This window comes from Astyanax mexicanus, chromosome 16 (assembly GCF_023375975.1).
Source record: "Astyanax mexicanus isolate ESR-SI-001 chromosome 16, AstMex3_surface, whole genome shotgun sequence".
Lineage (NCBI taxonomy): Eukaryota > Metazoa > Chordata > Actinopteri > Characiformes > Acestrorhamphidae > Astyanax > Astyanax mexicanus.
This window is the reverse complement of record NC_064423.1, coordinates 40,959,748-40,984,104: the sequence shown is the minus strand read 5'-3', so window position 1 is coordinate 40,984,104 and position 24,357 is coordinate 40,959,748. Positions and strand designations below refer to the sequence as shown.

At 39.6% G+C, this 24,357-nt stretch overlaps 1 protein-coding gene across 1 annotated transcript in view; it reads left to right on the top strand.

Moving 5' to 3' along the window:
• Positions 1 to 24,357, top strand: part of lmo1 (LIM domain only 1) — an 82,887-nt gene that overhangs the window by 43,762 nt on the left and 14,768 nt on the right. The window contains exon 2 of the mRNA XM_022670116.2: positions 16,260 to 16,473. Coding sequence (XP_022525837.1) covers positions 16,260 to 16,473 — 214 coding nt within the window. The remainder of the gene's footprint in view (positions 1 to 16,259; positions 16,474 to 24,357) is intronic.

The window sequence follows — 24,357 nt, the reverse complement described above, 5'->3', positions numbered from 1 at the left end:
AGAGGAAGATGGATGATCACAAACCATCAAACCACCAAACTGAACTGCTTGAATTTTTACACCAGGAGTAAAGCAGCATAAAGTTATCCAAAAGCAGTGTGTAAGACTGGTGGAGGAGAACATGATGCCAAGATGCATGAAAAAAAAACTGTGATTAAAAACCAACCAGGGTTATTCCACCAAATATTGATTTCTGAATTCTTAAAACTTAAATCTGAAATAAAATAAATATTAACTTGTGCTTTCTTTGCATTATTTGAGGTCTGAAAGCTCTGCATCTTTTTTTTTGTTATTTCAGCCATTTCTCATGATTTTTTCTGCTAAAAATAAATGCTCTAAATGACAGTATTTGTATTTGGAGTTTGGGAGAAATGTTGTCTGTAGTTTATAGAATAAAACAACAATGTTCATTTTACTCAAACATAAACCTATAAATAGCAAAATCAGAGAAACTGATTCAGAAACTGAAGTGCTCTCTTCATTTTTTTTTCTCCAGAGCTGCATCACAATATATTGATGATATATTGTAATTGTTAACCATAACAGTCGTAGTATAAAATGAGATAAAGTGAGATTTCATGACAGTGGACCACACTGCCCTCTAGTGGTTGAGGTTTAAACACAAGACTAAATGAACCACTTCTGACACCAATGTTTATCTAAACTAGGGCTGTGCCGTATCGTATCGTACGCAATAATTCTGATTGCCAAAAATTCTGATAGTAAAAAAAAAAAGATATATTATTGAAAACAAGAATATTTACTGTGTATTTACTTTTAAATGTTTTTTTTCCAAAGTTTATATGCAGCACAAATATCCTATTCCTATTTTTGTTGCATTTTGTCTTGTAAGTTACGCATTTACAAAAAAAGGTTTTTAATACTGTTTGATATTCTTATTATTTTACATTATGTTCAACTCATGCATAATTAAAACTTGTGTTTATTTTGTTGTATAATCACAAAAATACCTTAAAATGTTGTGATACTATTTTGGGGCCATTTTTCTATAAATCTAAACAAGTAATTAAAAATCGATATTATGTTTTTGAGAATATATGAGAATAAAAGTATTGCTAAACACAAATACTTTGCAATTTTTTCTTAAACCATAGTAAAGAAGTCCCATTTCAGCCTTAATTTTATTGCTATATAAATATATATATATATATAAAAAAAGACATATTCTACCTATTTTTACACAAGTTAGAATATGTTTACAGGCTACATTACAATACTTGTTCATGAAGTTCTTTACATAAAAGCTTTACACTTAGATAAAAATAAATATCTCACCAGCTCTATTCTTTCCAGTTTCAGCCCCTTTCAGAATAAACCGTTTAAGGGCTCTGACATTTTTATGCAAATACGTTAGCTTGTGCTAGAACTAGAAGCTAGTTTATGCTTAACTGCGAAAGAAGCACATACAGTAACTCTTAATTACAGAAAAGTACTTACATCACCCTCATCTGCTGACCTGAGACGGACACTAGGTAGAGATTCCTCCCTCAGAAGAAGTCTGCTGGCTAGTCCTGCTCTGTGCTGTTTCTGTCTGCGTTTCTCAACCAGCAGACAGACATGACTAAAATTATGTTTTTGTTATTCTTCAACTGATCTAGTGGGATGAGGGAACAAAAAAAAAGGAACATAGGCTTTGTTCACATTACCAATTGACTCAAATCTGATTTTTTGCTCAGTGTGGCTCAGATCTGATATTTTCATGGCTGTGTGAACGTGCCAAATCAGAATTTTTTTAATCAGATCTAATCCACTTCCATATGTGGTCCTAAATCCGATACGTATCTGATCAACGGACATGTGACATGAATGTGAACGGTCAAATTCATCTGAATTCATGCGTCTTTCTCCGCTTTTACACATTAGCATTAGCGCTACGTGCTCCTCTCTCTTGGTGCAGCTATAGCTGCAAAAAAAAAACAGCAAAAGCAAACCGCCTGTCCTTTTTTCTTCACCTCCTCGACCTGAGCATGAACTTCAGAGCAGCTGTTTGCTGTTTTTCCACTCCAGCAAAAGATGCTCCACATATGAGCTGCTAACTCATCCATTTATAACCCTTTATAAAGCTACGAGTCTCTCGTCTCTCTAATATGAGGGTTTTTATTGTTGTTGGTGAAGAAGGAGACGTTTATACAGGTATCAATGTGCAGCATGCGAGACGGAGTTTCGGGAACAGATTCAGATTCTGTGTTCACATTACACACAGATACAGATCACTTACATTTACAGTGAATGTGAACCGACAAGAGAGACAAATCTGATCTGAGGAAAAAATCGCATTTGAGCAACGTGGCTTAATGGTAATGGTAACGTAGGCTTACACTCAGTGTAAACATGGGGTGTAAAGAGCAACAGCTTACGTATATTTGCATAAAAGTGTCAGAGCCCTTAAATGGCTCGTTCTGAAAGGGACTGTGAATGTTTCGTAGAGCCCATTTATAGGTTGTTTTTTTATTTTTCTCTACCTGTGTGTGTTTGAGATGTTTGCCAGAGAGAAAGCTCTCACTTAAAGAGAGGGAAAAAAAGAGAAAGAGAGAGAGAAAAGAGAGAGAGAGAGAGAGAGAGAGAGAGAATGCCTGAGTCTCCTCTCCTGGTAGAATATGAATCATAGGCCGGGTAGCAGGATATGCTTTTTTGCGACACGGAATGACACAGGAAGGTCAGCAGCACTTGTATCTGTTAAATGGATTGGATTAAGTGGGAGCTGCCTCCTCGCCTCGCGTCTCTTCTTTTATAATGTTGCTTTTTTGTTCTTGGCGAGACGGAAAGAGAGAGAGAGAGAGAGAGAGAAAGAGAGAGAGAGAGTCGGGGGGGATGTTGTTGGACGTGATGTTGGATGACTCGCGTTTCCCTCCGCGCACTACACAGTGCGGCGTGACAGGTGCGGCGTTCGGCGAGCGCCGATCTCCCGAAACAAAAGGCCGCCGCGTCTCTCGCGCTATCACAGCAGCGCCGCCGCTTTACGCCTCGATTTCTTCTGTCGCCGCTTCGCTTTCAGGGTTACGACGTGCGGAAAACTCGTATCTACGGCTCTGTGTGTTTCTCCACTTTTGTTTCGATTTGTTGTCGCTTCCAAAGCCGTATTTCCACAAGCAGTTTCCACGCTGAAGACAAATGTCAGGTTTCAAAGAGTTTCAGCTGAGATGATTAGCTGTGTGAGAATACGCTTCACCTCACGTTGACTCGGCAGCTTTCTCTTAAAAAGCAGAGCGAGAGAGCGATAGAAAGAGAGAGAGAGAGAGAGAGAGAAAGACTGGAATCTAGGTTAGCGAGAGACGAAGACACCAACCAAGCTCAGCTAAGCTTAGTGTTCTTCAAGCTGTATTCCAAGAACCTTTAGGGCTGGACGATTGATACCATAATTGATCACAATATTTTTATGGTATTTTCATGATAACGATACTCATACTTGGCGATATGACAAAACACGTCAAACCTCTAGTAGGTACAGATCCCTCCCTCAGAAGAAGTCTGCTGGCGAATCCTGCTGTGTACTGTTTCTGTCTGAGGTTCTCAACCAGCAGACAGACAGACATGAGTTTATTTTTTTTTTACTGATCTACGGGGATGAGGGAGACAAAAGATGATTAGCTGTGTGAAAATACGCTTTACCTCATGTTGACTCGGCTGCTTTATCTCTAAAAGCAGAGAGAGAGAATGAGAGAGAGAGAGAGAGAGAGAGACTGGAATCTAGGTTAGCAAAAGAAGAAGACACCAACCAAGCTCAGCCAAGCTTAATGTTCTTTCATGATAACGATACTCATACTTGGCGATATGACAAACCTCGTCAAACCTCTAGTAGGTACAGATCCCTCCCTCAGAAGAAGTCTGCTGGCAAATCCTGCTGTGGAAACATGTAGTAGATATAGTAGATGTATGACACGGTGGAAATGTTGAGATGGTGATGTAGTAGAGGTAGGAGATGGTGGAGATTGCGATGTAGTAGGTGTAGTAGATATAGTAGATGTTTTAGATGGTGGACATGGTGGAGATGTTGGAGATGTTGGAGATATTGATGTAGTAGATGTAGGAGATGTTGATGTAGTAGATGTCTTAGATATAGTAGATGTAGGAGATGGTGATATAGTAGATGTTTTAGATGGTGGACATGGTGGAGATGTTGGAGATGTTGATGTAGTAGATGTAGTAGATGTAGGAGATGAAGGAGATGTAGAACATGGTGGAGATGTAGTAGATGTTTTAGATGTACTAGATATAGTAGATGGTGGAGATGGCGATGTAGTAGATGTAGTAGATGTAGTAGATGTAGGAGATGGCAATGTTGTAGATGTAGTAGATGGTGGAGATGGTGATGTAGTAGATGTAGTAGATATAGTAGATGTAGTAGATGGTGGAGATGGTGATGTAGTAGATGTAGTAGATATAGTAGATGGTGGAGATGGTGATGTAGTAGATGTAGTAGATATAGTAGATGTAGTAGATACAGTAGATGTAGGAGATGTAGTAGATGTAGGAGATGTAGTAGATGTAGAACATGGTGGAGATGTAGGAGATGTAGGAGATGTTGTAGATGCTTTAGATGTAGAACATGGTGGAGATGTAGTAGATGTAGGAGATGTTGTAGATGTTTTAGATGTAGAACATGGTGGAGATGTAGTAGATGTAGAACATGGTGGAGATGTAGTAGATGTAGAACATGGTGGAGATGTAGTAGATGTAGGAGATGTTGTAGATGCTTTAGATGTAGGAGATGTTGTAGATGTTTTAGATGTAGAACATGGTGGAGATGTTTTAGATGTAGAACATGGTGGAGATGTAGGAGGAGGGGTTAATCTCTCTGCTGAGCTGAAAGCTCTGTAACTTCGTGTAAAACACAAGTGCATTGTTAAAGGGTGGGTGGAGGTGGATAGGATGGTATAGTGGGGGGAGGAGGGGGGGTATAAACCAATTACGCGTGGTACGAGTTGGGGGGGGGGTGGTGGTTTGGGGGGGGGGGGTTGAGAACGACCTTTGTGTATAATTAGTTCTCTTATTTAAAGCAAAGATTTTGAATAGAATAACTAATTAGCTGTCATAAAAGGCAAATTAAAGATTTTTGTGCCATCCTTGGGGGAATTGAAAGGAGCCTGATTCCCCAGCTCGCTCACTCGCTTACACACACACTAATACACACACTAATACACACACACACACACTAATACACACACACACACTCTTTTTTTCCTCTTTTTTCGTTTTTTTTCTCAGCGGCTGGCGCTCTCTCCCCTCATTAAGACTGTTTTTAGTTCTGTGGAAGGCTGACAGGAGAGCACTGTTGGCATACCTGCAGAGCGCCCATCTAACAAGCCATGAAATGCAGGTAGAAAGAGACCGCCCTCAGCGAGCGCCGCTTCAATTTGAAGGCTTTTTAGCTTCATTTACACCCAACACTGGTATTTATAGCGAGTTTTGTGATCCTAATGCAGCGGCTTCAAGGGGCCCGTTTTGGTTTTGGTGGAGGTGAGTACTGGGAGGAGAGGAGAGGGAAGGGAAGGGGGTGAAGGTTGGAGGTGGTGAAGGGGAAAATAAAGCACAGGATTTTGCTAATTGACGATTAGAAATACAGTGAAATACACCCGCGACAACTACATCATTCTTAATAATAATATTTAATAGTATTTGTATTTGGAATTACACTTAAAGCAGCACTAGGTGCGATAGGAGGAATAGCGGTGCTCTCGTGTCTGTGCCGGAGCTCCTCTGAGCTCAAACCAGACTCTATAAGTTTTCCGAGGCGGCCGCGACCAACGCTCGCGAGAACTGCGACCTGCTTTCCGACCTTTAGTTCTAACAGTTCTACAAGGACTACTGGTTCATTCTTTACAAACTAACATACAGACACTCTGGCAGAAGCTGGAAAGAGACTGAATATGTCTGTGAAAGCCAGAAAACGAGAAAGAAACATAAATCAATTGTGATCTTATCATCCAGCTATAAATACCTACAGTGCTATAGTGTTCGGCGTAAATGTAGCTGACTAGTCTTCAAATTGTCAAATTGAAGCGTAATAAAAAAAAAAAGACTGTTAAATATCAGTATTAGTATGATGTAGGAAAGTAAGCAAACTACAGATATGTGCTCAATTGTCACAGGTGTATTTCACTCATTTCTAATTGTCTATTAGTCCAAGGTAGCTATGAAACCACACTGCAGATGTGTGCAGAATCGTTGCGGGTGTATTTTCGTAAGATAGTTCTGTGCTTTTCCATACCAGCTCCCTCATTACGTCCTAGCATCACAAAACCTGCTATAAATACCAGTGTTGGGTGTAAATGAAGCTGGGTGGTTGAAGTGGTCGATGAGGTGGTGGTTGATGTGGTAGGTGGGTGGTTGAGGTGGTGGTTAAAGTGGTAGGTGGGTGGTTGAGGTGGTGGTTGAAGTGGTAGGTGGGTGGTTGAAGAGGTAGGTGGGATGCTGAGGTGGTAGGTGGGGGCTTGAAGTTGTTGAGGTGGGTGGTTAAGGTGGTAGGTGGATGGTTAAGGTGGTAGATGGATAGTTGAGGTGGATGGTTAAGGTGATGGTGGTGGGTGGTTGAGATGATGGTTGAGATGGGTGGTTGAGGTAGTGGTGGGTGGTTGAGTGGTGCTTGAAGTCGTTGAGGTGGGTGGTAAGGTGGTAGGTGGGTGGTTAGGTGGCAGGTGGGTGGTTGAGGAGGTAGGTGGGTGCTTGGGGAGGTAGGTGGGTTGTTGAGGTAGTGGTGGGTGGTAAAGATTTGTGGTTGAGTGATGCTTGAAGTCGTTGAGGTGGGTGGTTAAGGTGGTAGGTGGGGAGTTGAGGTGGTGGTTGAGGTGGTGGTAGGTGGGGGGTTGAGGTGGTGGTTGAGGTGGTGGTGGGTGATTTAAGCGAATGAGGGAGCTGGAAGAGAATCAGCAGTTCTGGACCAATTAGCTTCTTCTTTCCCTCGACTGATAAAGGAACTCTCTCTCTGTCTCTCTCTTTCTCTCTCTCTCTCTCTCTATCTCTCGGTGGGATGAGGGTAATTATATTACAGCACTGCTGATCTGTGGATGGTTCAGAGTTACTGAAGAAATCTGTATCCAATAAAAGCTCAGTGAGTGGGCAAGTGTTGAAAGTGAAAGTGAGTTAAGTAGGGTCCTCACTCTTTTCCAAATTACACTTCATTCCTTATCAATTTAGTTTTTTTCAGATTTATTTTTCCCCTTTCCGATTTTATTAGTCTTCTATCCTGCTTTTTAATCTTTAAGGAAATTTGTGTCATCCACTACAATTTTACCATGACATGTATACACATGTTGAAGGTTCTCAGATGCTGCTTTCTGTTTGGGTAGTGGACCTCCTGGTGAGAGACAGGTCAGAAAGTTTTATACTGCGTTCAAAAAATACTGATTTAAAAAAATTGCAATATATTGTTTTTCTGTACAGATTCTTTATTTTTATGCCTACTGTAACACTGAGGAAATTGTAGGGCTGTATAAGTAGGATAGAGAGAGCGAGAGAGAGAGACAGACAGAGAGAGAGAGAGAGAGGTGGAACGACAGAGCGAGCATGAGAATGAGTTGAGAGTGTTTGGTAAAGAATAAAATCTGCTTTGATATTCAGAAGAACAAAGTACTGCACAGCATGAGAAACTACTCTGAGCTGCTTTACACACAGAGAGAGAGAGAGAGAGACAGAGAGAGAGAGAGAGAGAGAGAGAGACAGAGAAATAAATAGAGAAAGCAAGAGCGAGAAAGAGGGAAAGTTAGAGGGCGAAAATGATGAATAGAGGAAGAGACAGAAAAGAGAAAGAGGTATAGATTTAAAGTTAGAGAGAAAAAAGTGAGAGAGAGAGAAGAGAGTTAAAAAGAGGTAGAAAATGAGAGAGAAAAAGAGGTAGAGAAAGACAGTCTCAGACAGAGAGAGCACGAAAGAGGTTGATAGAGAAAGAGAGACATGGAAAAAGGGAGAGTGAGAGAGCAAAAAGAGGGAGAGAGAAAAAAAGAGAGAAATAAATAGAGAAAGTGAAAGGGAGAGAGTGAGAGCAAGAGCGAGAAAAAGGGGAAAGTTAGAGAGCAAAAAAGATGTAGAGAGAAAGAGACAGAAAGAGATAGAAAGAGAGCAAGAAAGAGGTATAAAGTGAAAGTTAGAGAGAAAAAGTGAGAGAGAGGAGGGAGCGAAAAAGAGGTAGAGAAAGAGGTAGAGAAAGAGAGTTAGAAAGAGAGAGCACGAAAGAGGTTGATAGAGAAAGAGAGACATGGAAAAAGGGAGAGGGAGAGAGAAAAAGACAGTTAGAACAAGAGAGCAAGAAAGCGGTAGAGAGAGAGAAAGAGATAAAGAAAAAGAGTTAGAGAGAGAAAGAAAGATGGAAAGAGAAGGAGATCAAGAAAGAGGTAGAGAGAGAAAGAGAGAGTTATTGATTAAATGTTTTTGTGATATGTTTTACCACTAATAATAGTTTAATCTTAGTTTTTTTTCTTATTACTGTTTATTTATTATCTTTTTATTTTCTAATATCTGTTTATTTGTATTGTCCATTGCTTTGGCAAAAGTGTATATAATTCTATTTATATTTAATTTAATAAAACAATACTGTACTGAACAGAGAGAGAGATAGAAAGAGAGAGAATATGAGAGAGTGATGCCCGGCTGTAGAAGTATTGGGGAAGCTGCTGGGTAATGGAGTTTATGCCCGTTGGCACACATTTGTTGATCATGTACAGTAGTGCCATTACAGCACATTAAAGGCCGAGCGTGGCACCAGTGCCCGCGCACCCACCCATCCGTACGGGCACTCAGCCCTCACCACCCCCCCCCCATACATCACCCCCCCAACTCGCACTCACACTCACAATACATTCATTATTCACATATTACACATCTCCGCACCACCAGCACCGCAAATACCACCACTAACATTTACCTCTAATACTGATCTCAGATCAGACCCAGACCAGACCGGCCTCGTCCCAATCCTGCATCCTCATCATCCTCCTACAGAACAGAGTTTACCACTCATTTAACAGAACTTGACGATACGATACTTATCACGATTAGTGCTGGCAATCATAGGGCATCTCATGATACAATATTTTCACAAACCGATATTTATCATGATTAAAAATCACAATACATCACAATACCATACCATACCATACTATGGAACTGTATTATCATGGTACAATATTATCACCATACAATATTTATCACGGTACAATATTTATTACGATATAATATCATAATTCAACATCACAATACAATACTGTCATGATACAGTATTATCATGATACAATATTACCACAGTTCAATATTATTATCGATGGGATATTGCAGCACAAAGTATCACGATACAATATCAGGATACAATATTATCACGATACAATACTATCGTGATGGGATATTATTATTATAAATTATTATTACACTACAATACTATCACAATACAATATTATCATGATACTATAAAGATACAATATCACAATACAATATGACTATCACAATACGATATCTCACTACAAAATTATCACAATATATCACAATTCCATATTATCATGGTACAGTACCATCATGATATATCACGATATGATACGATTACAATACGAAATCACAATACAGTATCACGATATGATGCTATCATGATACGATATTATAATGATACAATATAATCACAATATGATATAATGATACAATATTATCATGATAAGATATTATGATGATACAATATTATCACGATATGATATAATGATACAATATTATCACGATATGACACTCACAATACAAAAATCTCACAATACGATATTATCACGATATGATATTAACATGAGACAATATTACCACAATACCATATTATAATGATACAATATTATCAAGATATGATATAATGATACAATATCACAATACAATATCATCATGATAAGATATCACAATGCGATCGGAAATGAGGTGTGTTCAGGTACATTTCTGGAGTTTTGCTTGTTTATCTTGGTAACAGAAAACACAGGAGCTCCACTGACTGAATACAACCTAGGCAGACGCCAACAGTCAGAAGTTGGGAGGCAGGCTTTGCAGAGTCTATGTATATATATATGTCTATGTTATTATCAGTACAGTAATGGCGGCGCTCAGAGCTGAAGCTAGTGTTATAGGATAAAAACAGTGTTTTTTTAATAAGCTTCTTCTGCATTTTTTGTTTATGATAGTTTTTATCATGTTTTACCACAACAAAAGTCAGTTTTACACCAGAGTTCTTCGTTAAATGCAATATTTTGTCCCTTCGTCACTCAGATAATGGTGGAATAAGCATTTTATTGGGGCAAAATATGCCCTGATATGGATGTTGTACAGAGTGCTAAGCAAAAGGTACAAAATAACTGTATTTTAGAAAGCTGTGGGAGAGCAGAGGTGTGCTTTTTAACAAAGGTTCGCAGTTTTTATCATGTTTTACTATAACAAAAGTCAATTTTACACCAGAGTTCTCCTTTAAATGCAATATTTTGTCCCTTCGCCACTCAGATAAGGGTGGAAAAAGCGATTTATTGGGAAAAATATGCCCCAATATGGATGTTGTACAGAGTGCTGGGCAAAATTAGGTACAAAATTACTGTATCTCAGAAAGCTGTGGGAGAGCAGAGATGGGATATTTAACAAAGGTTAGTAGTTTTTATCATGTTTTACTACAACAAAAGTCAGTTTTACACCGGAGTTCTCCTTTAAATGCAATATTTTGTCCCTTCGTCACTCAGATAATGGTGGAAAAAGCGATTTATTGGGGGCAAGATATGCCCCAAAGCAGCTGTTGTACAGAATGTTGGGCAAAAGGTACAAAATAACTGTATTTTAGAAAGCTGTGGGAGAGCAGAGGTGTGCTTTTTAACAAAGGTTAGAAGTTTTTAATCCTCTTTTACTACATCAAAAGTCAGTTTTACACCGGAGTTCTCCTTTAAATGCAATATTTTGTCCCTTCGTCACTCAGATAATGGTGGAAAAAGCGATTTATTGGGGGCAAGATATGCCCCAAAGCAGCTGTTGTACAGAATGTTGGGCAAAAGGTACAAAATAACTGTATTTTAGAAAGCTGTGGGAGAGCAGAGGTGTGCTTTTTAACAAAGGTTAGAAGTTTTTAATCCTCTTTTACTACATCAAAAGTCAGTTTTACACCGGAGTTCTCCTTTAAATGCAATATTTTTTCCCTTCGCCACTCAGATAATGGTGGAAAAGTAATTTATCTCTGCAAAATATGCCCTGATACAGCTGTTGTACAGAGTGCTGGGCTAAAGGTACAACATAGCTGTATTTCAGAAAGCTGTGGAAGAGCGGAGGTGTGATATCTAACAAAGTTTAGTAGTTTTTATCATGTTTTACTACAACAAAAGTCAGTTTTACACCGGAGTTCTCCTTTAAATGCAATATTTTGTCCCTTCGTCACTCAGATAATGATGGAAAAAACGATTTATTGGGGCAAAATATGCCCTGATACGGATGTTGTACAGAGTGCTGGGCAAAAGGTACAAAATTACTGTATTTCAGAAAGCTGTAGGAGAGCAAAGGTGTGCTTTTTAACAAAGGTTTTGTACTCTTTATCATGTTTTACTACAACAAAAGTCAATTTTACACCAGAGTTCTCCTTTAAATGCAAATATTTTGTCCCTTTGCCACTCAGATATTGAGAGAAATTACTGTACTTTAGAAAGCTGTGGGAGAGCGGAGGTGTGCTAGTTAACAAAGGTTAGTAGTTTTATCATGTCTTTTATCATCATTTACTACAACAAAAGTCAATTTTACACCGGAGTTCTCCTTTAAATGCAATATTTTGTCCCTTCGTCACTCAGATAATGATGGAAAAAGTGACTTACTGAGAAAAATATGTCCCGATATGGATGTTGTACAGAGTGCTGGGCAAAATTAGGTACAAAATTACTGTATTTTAGAAAGCTGTGTGAGAGCGGAGGTGTGCTTTTTAACAAAGGCTAAAAGTTTTTAATCCTCTTTTACCACAATAAAAGTCAATTTTACACCGGAGTTCTCCTTTAAATGCAATATTTTGTCCCTTCGCCACTCAGATAATGGTGGAAAAAGTGATTTATTGAGGAAAATATGCCCCAAAGCAGCTGTTGTACAGAGTGCTGGGCTAAAGGTACAACATTACTGTATCTCAGAAAGCTGTGGGAGAGCAGATGTGGGCTTTTTAAGAAAGAGTTCTCCTTTAAATGCAGTATTTTGTCTCTTCTCCACACAGAAAAGCTTCTGCTTTCAGTTAAGGAACTAAATTAAATTTGTAATATTAAAGTAATATTACCCAGCTCTAATGTTCAAATAAACTAGAATAGCTGGTCTGAGGGCCGGTGGCAGGGCTTTTCGGGCCGCTGCTGCCGCTGCTTTTTGGCCGGGGGGATGGAGGGCTTATGGAGGGGGTTGACGGGGGAGGGGGAGGGTTTACGGGGCTTTTTTATTTTTTTTGAGAGGAATGTGTTGTGAAAGCAGCGAGGGGAGAGAGTGGCCGGCTTTGCCACGCATTCTATTAGCCGGATCAATAGCTCAGTGTGGGAGAGAGTGTCTTAAGAGCTGCTGTCTGCGCTTTCAACCGGCCCGGACCTGTTAGCGCTGGCAGAGGGGTGCCGGGTGCCGGGTGCCGCCGCCGCCGGCCCGAGGGCGGCTTTTAGTCGCCACTCAAATGTCATGCTGCAGATAGACTATTAGCGTTTAGTGCAGTTATTAAATGGACTTTATTTGTTCTTTAGATGGCTAAAAGGCCCTCTTCAGGGCCGGGGTAGGGGGGCGGGGCCACGTGACAACACGGCAATTTAGCAGGTTTGGTTTACTCTGCTGGGTGCAGCACAGATAACCCGCGAGAGTGGAAGTGCGCGAGAGCACGAGTGTGTGCGCGAGAGCGCGAGAGAGAGAGAGAGTCAAGCACTTAGGCCGTGTGACGCGTCTCACTTGGGGCTGAATGCAACCTTCTTGTGGTCAACAGCGCTTTAAAAGGTTAATGTTAATCCATACCAAACACAGCCCACGAGGAGCTTTTAGCGTAGCCGGCGGCGCGCTCCATAGCTTCAGAGGCTATTAAAATAGCCCGGTGACTAACCCAACACGCTAACACGCTACGCCAGAGAGCCTCAGCGAGCCGGTGAAATGGAGACGCTTCTGAAGCAAAAGAGTCCCAACACAGAGACTGCTCTTAAAATACTGTACGTTCATTCACCACTGAAGAAAAAAAAAAAGATAAACCTAGCATGTTGGCAGATCTTATTTTGCTATTTATAGGTTTATATTTGGGTAAAATGAACATTGCTGTTTTATTCTATAAACTACAGACAACATTTCTCCCAAATTCCTAATAAAAATATTCTCATTTAGAGCATTTATTTACAGAAATAAAAAAATGAGTTTTAAGAGTTCAGAAATCAATATTTGGTGGAATTACCCTGGTGGTTTTTAATCATAGTTTTTTTTTTATGCATCTTGGCATCATGTTCTCCTCCACCAGTCTTACACACTGCTTTTGGATAACTTTAAGCTGCTTTACTCCTGGTGCACAAATGCATGCAGGTCAGCTTAGTTTGATGTAATTTGTTTTATTTATTTTATTTTTATTTATTATTTTATTGTTAATATTACTAAAATATATTATGATAGTGGCATAAATTGGTGGTCTTATAATCATTTCTAAGACAGTCTATCGTCCACATAAAATAGTTAGTGTGCATGTAATACTATGGTAGTCATTTTTATAGTTGTTATAAAATGATTTAAAATATGTTGATATTTACGATATATTGCCCAGCACTAGTGTTTAGTATTTAATTTTCTTAAATTTTTTTATAGTATATTTTTTCAATGTGTACTTTTCCCGGCGTTATGATAGCAAAGACACACTGACACGCCCTAAAATCAAGCTGCACGGGCCTTGTTTTTTTTTTTTTTTACTCTACAAGAGAGCTAAATATAGGTTGGAATAGATTAATATTTACGATATATTGCCCAGGTTTAGTGTTTATTATGTGACTTTTTGTGTTTTTCGATGTTTTTCTCTGTAATAAACATCTGTTCTGGGTAAAAGTGGACAGTAAGGGGTGAATGTAGTCCAAAGTGACCCTGGTCGGTATCTGAGCGGCGCGAGAGCTCTAATGCATATGAAATAGGCTCGTTTTGAGATGCACAAGGTGTACTTTTCCTGTCGTTATGATAGCAAAGACACACTGACATGCCTTAAAATCATGCTGCACTAGCTCTGCGTCTTTTATTTTGCTGCAAGAGAGCTAAATACGAAGAAATTTGTCCGCACATAGATTGTAAATGTATTTACACAAGAAATGTGTTATTTCTGAAAGTGTGTGAGCTTGTGTATAATTAAGACTTTTAAGCATTTAATCACCACTAATTGATATTAGATACAGTGGGAAAAAATAGTGTTCTTCTGTAATATTGCTTATTGGAATAATTAGTTGATATAGTTAGTTATTGTGTGCATGCAATATTATGATTCGCTTTAAATATATTGATATTTACAATATATTGCCCAGGCCTAGTGTTTATTAAGTGATTTTTATAGTTTTTTTTCTCTGTGTAATAAACATCTGTTCTGGGTAAAAGGGGACAGCAAAGGGTGAATGTAGTCCAGAGTGACCCTGGTTGGTATCTGAGCAGCGCGAGTGCGAGTTTGTGGGCGCAAGGGCCCTAATGCATATGAAATAGGCTTGTTTCAAGATGCACAAGGTGTACTTTTCCCGTCATTAAGATAGCAAAGACACACTGATGCCCTAAAATCATGCTGCATGGGCTGTACAATAGAGCCAAATGCAAACAAATTTTTGCAAATAGTTCAGAAATGTGTTTAGTATGTGACTTTTTGTGTTTTTTATAGATTTTTCTGTTCTTTTTCTATCTGAGCAGCGCGATAGCGTGGGTGCGAGAGCTTAAATGCATATATAATAGGATTGTTTCAAGGTGCACAAGGTGTACTTTTCCCGTTGTTACGATAGCAAAAACAGACTGATATGCCCTGAAATCATGCTGCACGGGCTCTGGGCCTTTTACGCTTTTAAGCATTTAATAACCACTAATTGATATTAGATACTGTGGCAAAAATGGTGTTCTTCTGAATACAGTATAATCGTGTGCATGTGTGCATGCAATATTATGATTTGGGTTAAATATATTGATATTTGCGATATATTGTCCAGCCCTAGTGTTTATTATGTGACTTCTTGTGTTTTTCATACTTTTTTCTCTGTGTAATAAACATCTGTTCTGGGTAAAAGGGCACAGTGAAGGGTGAATGTAGTCCAAAGTGACCCTGGTCGGTATCTGAGTGGCGCGAGTGCAAGAGCGAGAGCGTGGGCGCGAAAGCTCTAATGCATATGAAACAGACGCGGTCGCGGCCCCGGCATGTAGGCTTGTTTCGAGATGCACAAGGTGTACTTTTCCTGACGTTACGATAGCAAAGACACACTGACACACCCTCGAAATAATTTCTAGGATAGTCTGTCATCTACGTAAAATAGTTAGTTATGGTGTGCATGCAATATTATGATTGGTTTTGAAAATATATATATTTTTATATTTATGATATATTGTCCAGCCCTAGTGTTTAGTATGTGAATTTAATTGTGTTTTAAAGTTTTTTTCTCTGTGTAATAAACATCTGTTCTGGGTAAAAGGGCACAGCAAAGGGTGAATGTAGTCCAAAGTGACCCCGGTCGGTATCTGAGCGGCGCGAGTGTAGGAGCGAGAGCGTGGGCGCGAGAGCTCTAATGCATATGAAACAGGCGCGGTCGCGGCCCCGGTGTGTAGGCTTGTTTGAGATGCACAAGGTGTACTTTTCCTGACGGTACGATAGCAAAGACACACTGACACACCCTTGAAATAATTTCTAGGACAGTCTGTCATCTACGTAAAATAGTTAGTTATGGTGTGCATGCAATATTACGATTGGTTTTGAATATATATATATATATTTTTTTATATTTATGATATATTGCCCAGCCCTAGTGTTTATTATGTGACTTTTTGTGTTTTTCATAGTTTTTCTCTGTGTAATAAACATCTGTTCTGGGTAAAAGGGCACAGCAAAGGGTGAATGTAGTCCAGAGTGACCCCGGTCAGTATCTGAGCGCGAGAGCGTGGGCGCGAGAGCTCTAATGCATATGAAACAGGCGCGGTCACGGCCCCGGCGTCGGGCCCCGAGCTCCGGCGGCCTCCTTATCAAAAAAAAAAAACTGAGAAAAAAAAGGTGCAGAACATGAGAAGAGTCCGGCGTTACCTGGGCAGTAAATCACGGCGGTTTTGTCTCCTTATCGCTACAGGTGTGCCGATGCTCTCCGTCCAGCCCAAAGGGAAACAGAAGGGGTGCGCCGGCTGCAACCGCAAGATTAAAGACCGCTACCTGCTGAAGGCGCTGGATAAATACTGGCACGAGGACTGCCTGAAATGCGCCTGCTGCGACTGCCGCCTGGGGGAGGTGGGCTCCACCCTCTACACCAAAGCCAATCTCATCCTCTGTCGCCGGGATTACCTGAGGTAAGAGAGGGGTTCGGAGGAGCGCTGGTCTACAGCAGAAAGGGCGTGTTACACCTCGGGCCGCGTGACATTCAGGAAAACACACGACTCCTCCAACAAGCTCAACACTCGCCGTTTTTATTATTTATTTAAAAATTTTATCTGCATCCTCTTGCTTCTCTTCTCTTTACACTAGTGCTTCACTCTTTTTTATTTTTATTTTTATTTAGCCTTTATTTAACCAGATCGGTCCCATTGAGACACAATGATCTCTTTTTCAAGGGAAGCCTGGCCAAGACAGCAGCCTAAACATCAGTTTCAACATTTAAAACAGACAGTTCACAGTTAAGCCATAAAACAAAGAATCAAACAATAAGGAATCAAACAGTAATGTACAATATACAGTCTGGATGGGTCAACATGGTTGAATAACAGGACCTTCACACAAAACATGAACAGAAACAATAAGAGGCTGATTCCAGGTTTCTTACAAAATTTCTAAATGTTCTAAGGGAAATAAGTTCCTTCAGTTTCAGAGTACTCTGCAATGAATTCCAGGCAGCAGGTGCAGAATGCATAAAGGAGCGTTTGCCGAATTCAGTGCGAACTTTGGGAACATTGAGGAGATAACAATCGTTTGAGCGTAAAGAATAAGTACTCTGGACTCTCGAAATGTAACCACTTAAATATGGAGGGAGTTGCCCCAGGATGGCTTTATAAATAAAAATGTGCCAATGTGAGAGACGACGTACAGCCAGTGAGGGCCATTCGACCCTGCCATATAATGTGCAGTGGTGGGTGAGAGCTTTACAACCTGTGATGAACCTCAGGGCACTATGATACACAGAGTCCAACGATTGCAGACATGTTGCAGGGGCATGCATATAAATAAAATCCCCATAATCCAATACTGGAAGAAAAGTAGCAGAAACTAACTTTTTCTTGGCAGTAAATGAGAAGCATGTCCTATGACGATAAAAAAAGTGTAATTTCAGTTTTAATTTCTTGACTAGATTTTCTATATGAGATCTAAAGGAAAGTCTGTGATCAATCAAGATACCCAGATACTTATAACAAGGCACCAACTCAATTGCAGTCCCTTGTAGGGAAAACACACTAGGAGAGGGCTCAGGTATCTTCCTGCCATTTGAGAAAATCATCACTTTGGTTTTAGAAGCATTCAGAACAAGTTTTAGGTCTGTAAGCTGGTGTTCCACAAGGTTAAAGGCGGTCTGTAAATAGCCAATGGCTTTGGCAAGAGTGATGAACTCTAGTTCACTTGCTCCATTATAAAGGGTTAGAGTGGATGCTAGGGCTGGGCGATATGACCCGACGATAATATCATGATATTTCAGGGTAAGCTAAAAAAAAAATTACTGAAAATCAATAATAGTTGTTGTTTTTTTTTTATTTAAGGATAATCTACTTGACAAGATTTGTATGTGTAAAATAAATGTTCTAATTTTTAGAAAACTTTTCTATGATTATTTTAATAAGATAATCACCAGGTCTTCCGTGTCCACAGGTGCATAAAAGCAGCAGCTAGGCATGTAAACTGCTTCTACAAAAAATAGTGAAAGAATGGGTCTCTCTCAGGAACAGCCCCTAAAAACTGTATTGTGATGTTTTTAACTTAATTTACATACATATTTAACAGAAATAAGTGTTTTCTTAAATAAAATTAAGAGGGTCATTAGATGTTGAGGAATAATGATAATTAACATTGCAAGACTGAAGAAGCATAGACCTGCTATTAATAAAAAAATGTTTATTAAGAAAATTTCTCCCCGTCTGCTCTAATATAATTAACAATATCTAAGAATATGAAACACTTTCTGAACATTTTTTTTTAATTTAAACATTTAGCCTTAGTGCAAAACACAAAAAACAGTTGTATTTGGGTTGTGTACGTCCTGGTGAGAGATTAATGACTGCTAGACGTGCCTTTACGATTCACATTGAAGGAAAGATTCCTCTCCTCTCTACACTAGTGCTTTAATCTAGTTCACTCGCTCCTTTATAAAAGTTAGAGTGGATGCTAGGGCTGGGCGATATGACCCTACGATAATATCACAATATTTCAGGGTATTCTTTTAATAACTATATTCCTGGTGATATAAAATACAGCTTAAAAAAAAATGTAGGGATCACTTCAGTTTCTGAATCAGTTTCTCTGATTTTGCTATTTATAGGTTTATGTTTGAGTAAAATAAACATTGTTGTTTTATTCTATAAACTACAGACAACATTTCTCCCAAATTCTAACTAAAAATACTGTCGTCATTTAGAGCGTTTATTTGCAGAAAATGAGAAATTACTGAAATAACAAACTAAAAAGAAGATGCAGAGCTTTCAGACCTCAAATAATGCAAAGAAAACAAGTTCATATTCATAAAGTTTTAAGAGTTCAGAAATAATCAATATTTGTTGGAATAGCCCTGGTGATTTTTAATCACAGTTTTTTTCATGCATCTTGGCATCATGTTCTCCTCCACCAGTCTTACACACTGCTTTTGGATAACTTTATGCTGCTTTACTCCTGGTGCAAAAATTCAAGCAGTTCAGTTTGGTGGTTTGATGGTTTGTGATCATCCATCTTCCTCTTGATTATATTCCAGAGGTTTTTAATTTGGTAAAATCAAAGCTGTATATATATATATATATATATATATATATATATATATATATATATATATATATATATATATATATATACATATATATGTATGTATATATATTAACACACCCCTAAAGCTCACTGCAGGCAGCTCTGGGTTGGATCTCTGGGTCTCAGGCTGAGCTCTGCCTCCTGCTTCCTGCCATCTGCTCTCTAAATTAAACATGATTATTTCCTGGGCGTTAAGTCTCAGTCCCCGGGGGTCTCCCAACCAGATCCAGCCATTTATCCCCGGAGCCGCCGCTCCCGGGGGAGCCCGCCGCCGGGGCCCTACCCCGCACGCTGTGGCCCCTGTTATCCATCACTCCCCGTAATGCTTATAACGGCGTTAAGACTCGGCGAGGGGAGACCCGGCCCGGACCCCGAGCAGCACCAGCTGGACCAGATGAGCTTGTGATTAGCGATTAGCTCTTAGCTCACAGCAGAATGATTAAAGCTGCAGAACCTCGTATCTCACAATTAAACACCGCCCAGCCCTCACTTCAGGAGATTAATGGAGAGATGTAGAGATAGCGACCCTGAACATCTCCGACAAATCCTTACAACCTCACCGGAGACAGGAACCAGGAGGACGGGACTCGATCTGTCGCACGCTAATGTATGTTTAAAATATATTTTGTATATTCAGGGTTCATGCATTTTTTAACCAATCAATTTTTTTTATGATTATTTCCAATGCAATTTTTTAATGACCATGCTATTTTTTTAGACAGTGCAGACATGGACAATAGAACCAAAAATCAACTAAAATTGATTAAAGTAGGCCTAAAATGAATCTGATACACATAATGGCACACAATCTTTAATAATAAGATGTGTGCCAGATCCTAAAAGCTCCATTGTTTTAGGGCTAAATTACTGAATTAACTCTGAGCTCTGAGCTGATGGATGTAAAATTAGTAAAATGAACATTATTGTTTTATTCTATAAACTACAGAAAACATTTCTCCCAAATTCCCAATAAAAAAATATATATTGCCATTTAGAGCGTTTATTTACAGAAAATGAGAAAAGATGCAGAGCTTTCAGACCTCAAATAATGCAAAGAAAACAAGTTCATATTCATAAAGTTTTAAGAGTTCAGAAATAATCAATATTTGGTGGAATAACCCTGGTTGGTTTTTAATCACAGTTTTTTAATGCATCTTGGCATCATGTTCTCTGTGTGTAATACATCTATATAATATACGTGATGTTAATTTATGTATCCATATTGTAAAGAGTTACTGATAGTTTTTCCTAAAGTTTAAACAATTTAATCAATCGCAATATATCACTGTGCTCACAGTATCACAATATATATTATACACAATATTATAACATCTCTAGCGAGAGAGAGAGAGAGAGAGAGAGAGAGAAGGAGAGAAAGAGGGTGAGAGAGACAGAGAGAAAAAAGGGAGGGATGGAGGGAGAGAGAGAAAGAAAGAAAGAGTGAGAGTGACAGAGAGAAAGAAAGGAAAGGAGTGAGAGAGAGAGAGAAAAAAGCGCAGAGTGAGAAAGACAGAGAGAAAGAAAGGGAAGAAGGGAGAGAGACAGAGAGAAAGAAAAGGAGCGAGAGAGAGAAAAAAGGGAAGGAGTGAGAGAGAGAGAGAAAAAAAAGGAAGGAGTGAGAGAGAGAGAGAAAAAAGGGAAGGAGTGAGGAAGACGGAGAGAAAGAAAGGGATGAAGTGAGGGAGACAGAGAGAAAGAAAAGGAAGAAGAGAGAAACAGAGAGAAAGAAAAGGAGTGAGAGAGAGACAGAGAGAAAGAAATTGAAGGAAGGAGAGAAACAGAGAGAAAGAAAGGGAAGAAGGGAGAGAGACAGAGAAAGAAAGGGAAGAAGAAAGAGAGACTGAGAGAAAGAAACGGAAGGAGTAAGAGAAACAGAGAGAAAGAAAGGGAGGGAGAGAGAGAGAAAGGGAAGGAGTTAGAGAGAGAGGGAGAAAGAGAGATACAGATAGAGAGAGAGTGATGGAGGGAGAGAGGGTGGAAGAAAAAGAGAGAGAGGGATGGAGAGAGAGGGATGGAGGGAGAGAGGGATAGAGAGAGAGAGGGATGGAGGGAGAGGGATGAGGGAGAGGGATGAGGGAGAGAGGGAGGAAGGAAAAGAGAGAGAGAGGGATGGAGAGAGAGGGATGGAGGGAGAGAGGGTTGGAGAGAGAGAGAGAGAGAGAGAGGGATGGAGAGAGAGGGAGAGAGAAAGGGATAGAGAGAGGGATAGAGAGAGAGAGGGATGGAGAGAGAGGGAGGGATAGAGAGAGAGAGGGATGGAGAGAGAGGGAGAGAGAGAAAGGGATAGAGAGAGGGATAGAGAGAGAGAGGGATGGAGAGAGAGGGAGAGATAGAGAGAGAGAAAGGGATAGAGAGAGAGAGGGATGGATAGAAAGAGTGAGAGAGAGAGAGCTATGGAGGGAGAGAGGGATAGAGAGAGGGATGGAGGGAGAGGGATGAGGGAGAGGGATGAGGGAGAGAGGGATGGAGAGAGAGGGATGGAGGGAGAGAGGGATGGAGAGAGAGGGATGAGGGAGAGGGATGAGGGAGAGAGGGAGGAAGGAAAAGAGAGAGAGAGGGATGGAGAGAGAGGGATGGAGGGAGAGAGGGTTGGAGAGAGAGAGAGAGAGAGGGAGAGAGAAAGGGATAGAGAGAGGGATGGAGAGAGAGGGAGAGATAGAGAGAGAGAGGGATAGAGAGAGAGAGGGATGGATAGAAAGAGTGAGAGAGAGAGAGCTATGGAGGGAGAGAGGGATGGATAGAAAGAGGGATAGAGAGAGAGGGATGGGGTGCTGTGAGAGGGTGTAATGAAATCTAAAGCACTCCTCTGCTCAGTCTGGGACGAGTGTGTGGTGCTTTACTGGCCGCTGTGCTGGAGATGAATTCCATTACTGAACAAATTAAAAACTTCACCCGTCTGAACTGGAAACCAGCAGCAGCTCCAGAGCTCAGGGTTTAATGAAGGAGGCGGGGGAGGGACCGTCTACACAGGCAGCCAATCAGCAAGGAGTATAACAACATATCGATATACATATCAAAGTATCGGAATATTTGGCTATGATTTCCAAAAACACAGTATCGATATTTAAGCAATAATACACTCGAGGTTTGTGCTGTAATGTGTAATATCGCTGTAGATCAGCACAGCAGCGCCAATATTACACCTTATAGCACAAACTTCGAGAGTATTATTGCAGTTACAACACAGTTTCATTATCTCTGCTTATTGAAAGATTTTAAAGAGTTAAAGAGGAGGAGAAAATAGGATCTGTTTGGTTATACAAAACTTCGCCAGTTAAAATCGTTCCATTACTGCTCTGTTTGTAGCGGTGCTGTAAGTTAAGCTCTGTATTATTGACCATTTCAGTCAAAATTGTGGAAATCTAAGCTACTGGAAGAGATTTACTCACCCAAATAAACAGTTTTTAGCAGAAAAATCTGTGTAGATTAAAGTCCTGTTTAATGATGATTAAAAATGATTAAAATGTTTTTTTTTTGTTGTTGTTTTTTTAAGAATTAAATTTGTAAAGGATAACAAGAGTCACCTATTTTACATTTAGCTTAAAATATATAACCCTATATTAACTGGATATAAAATATATATACACTTAAGCTTTTATTTTAATAATAACAACTTTTAACCTGATATTGGTGGCTGATAATTTGTGTAATAATGCTTTCTAATTTTTGAATCGCTGGGCTTATTTAATTATTTATTTATTTATTTGTGTGGATCGTGTCTTTGTCTGTGTCTGTGTGCCTCTATGGGATCCAGCACCCCCAGTGGTGCATAATGACATCGCATTTGGTTTGTGTTTGGCTTGTAAGCGGTGCTGCATCGTTGCTAGGTTACCTGTATGTGGCGGAGTAATACAGTAATACATGGAGAGCTTCGGTTACAGTGCATTACCGGCTGATAATGTCACTCATAAAACAGCTCTCAGCCAATCACATTGCAGGGTCGGAACTAACTGTGGTATAAATAATGAAAGTTTAGATGTAAAGATCGGTTTGGTAAGTGTCATGTTTACATGTTTACTAGAGGGGCTGTTTTTTGTCATGATTTAAATTTATTTCAAATTTTTCCAATTTTTCACCAATTTGACACTCATATTTACCTTATTCATACACACACACACACTCTCTCTCAGTGTGCAGTGTTGGAGTGGAGTGGTGGTACAGGGCGGTGGTTGATTAGAGGCGGCGGGTGAATAAAACACCGCTCTTTATTTTCGGTGGGATTTTTTGGAGTCGTGCCACGCTCACATTAATTACCAACACAGCTCTGTCTGCACTCGTCCTTCAGGAGCACCGTACTGTTATAATCACCTCTGCCTTCCCCTCACACACTTACTAACACACACACACACTCTACACACACTCACTACCACTGTGCCAACTAGAGGTTTGACTCGCAGAGCATCTCACGATGCCATATTATCACAAAACTTTCTCATTCAGCGTTTTTATTATTTTCAGTTTTTTCCTACAGTCAGTAAATGAAAAGAAAAGTGATCCAGACTGTGAAGGAACACATAAGGAATCATTTAGTAACTTAAAAGTGTTACATAAACCAAAATACTATGTGCAATGAACTTATACTGTACAACAGAGAAAACTCTTGCTCTTCTATCCTTTCCTGGGACGATCCTGATGAGTGCCAGTTCCATTATTGTGATGTTTTTGATGGTCTTTGCGGTGACTGCACTTGAGGATACTTTCAAAGTTCTTGAAATTCTACTTTCTTGATTGACTGACCTTCATTTCTTCTTAACGCTTTTTTTTACTTTGTTGAATACATCCACCTTAAATGCGACTAGTCACACAATCCCTCTAGTTCCACCTTAAATTCTGCCACTACTTTCACACATTCACTCTAGTTCCACCTTAAATTCTGCCACTATTTTCACACAATCTCTATAGTTCCACCTTAAAATCTGTCACTATTTTCACACAATATCTCTAGTTCCATCTTAAATTCTGCCACTATTTTCACACAATCTTTCTAGTTCTACCTTTAATTCTGTCATTATTGTTACACAATCAGTGTAGTTCCACCTTAAATTCTGTCACTTTTGTTACACAGTCAGTGTGATTCAACCTTAAATGCTGCTGCTATAATCACGCAATCAGTTTAGTTACACCTTAAATTCTGCCACAATTTTCACACAATCTCTATAGTTCCACCTTAAATTATGTCACTATTGTTACACGGTGTAGTTCCACCTTAAATGCTGCTGCTATAGTCACACAATCTC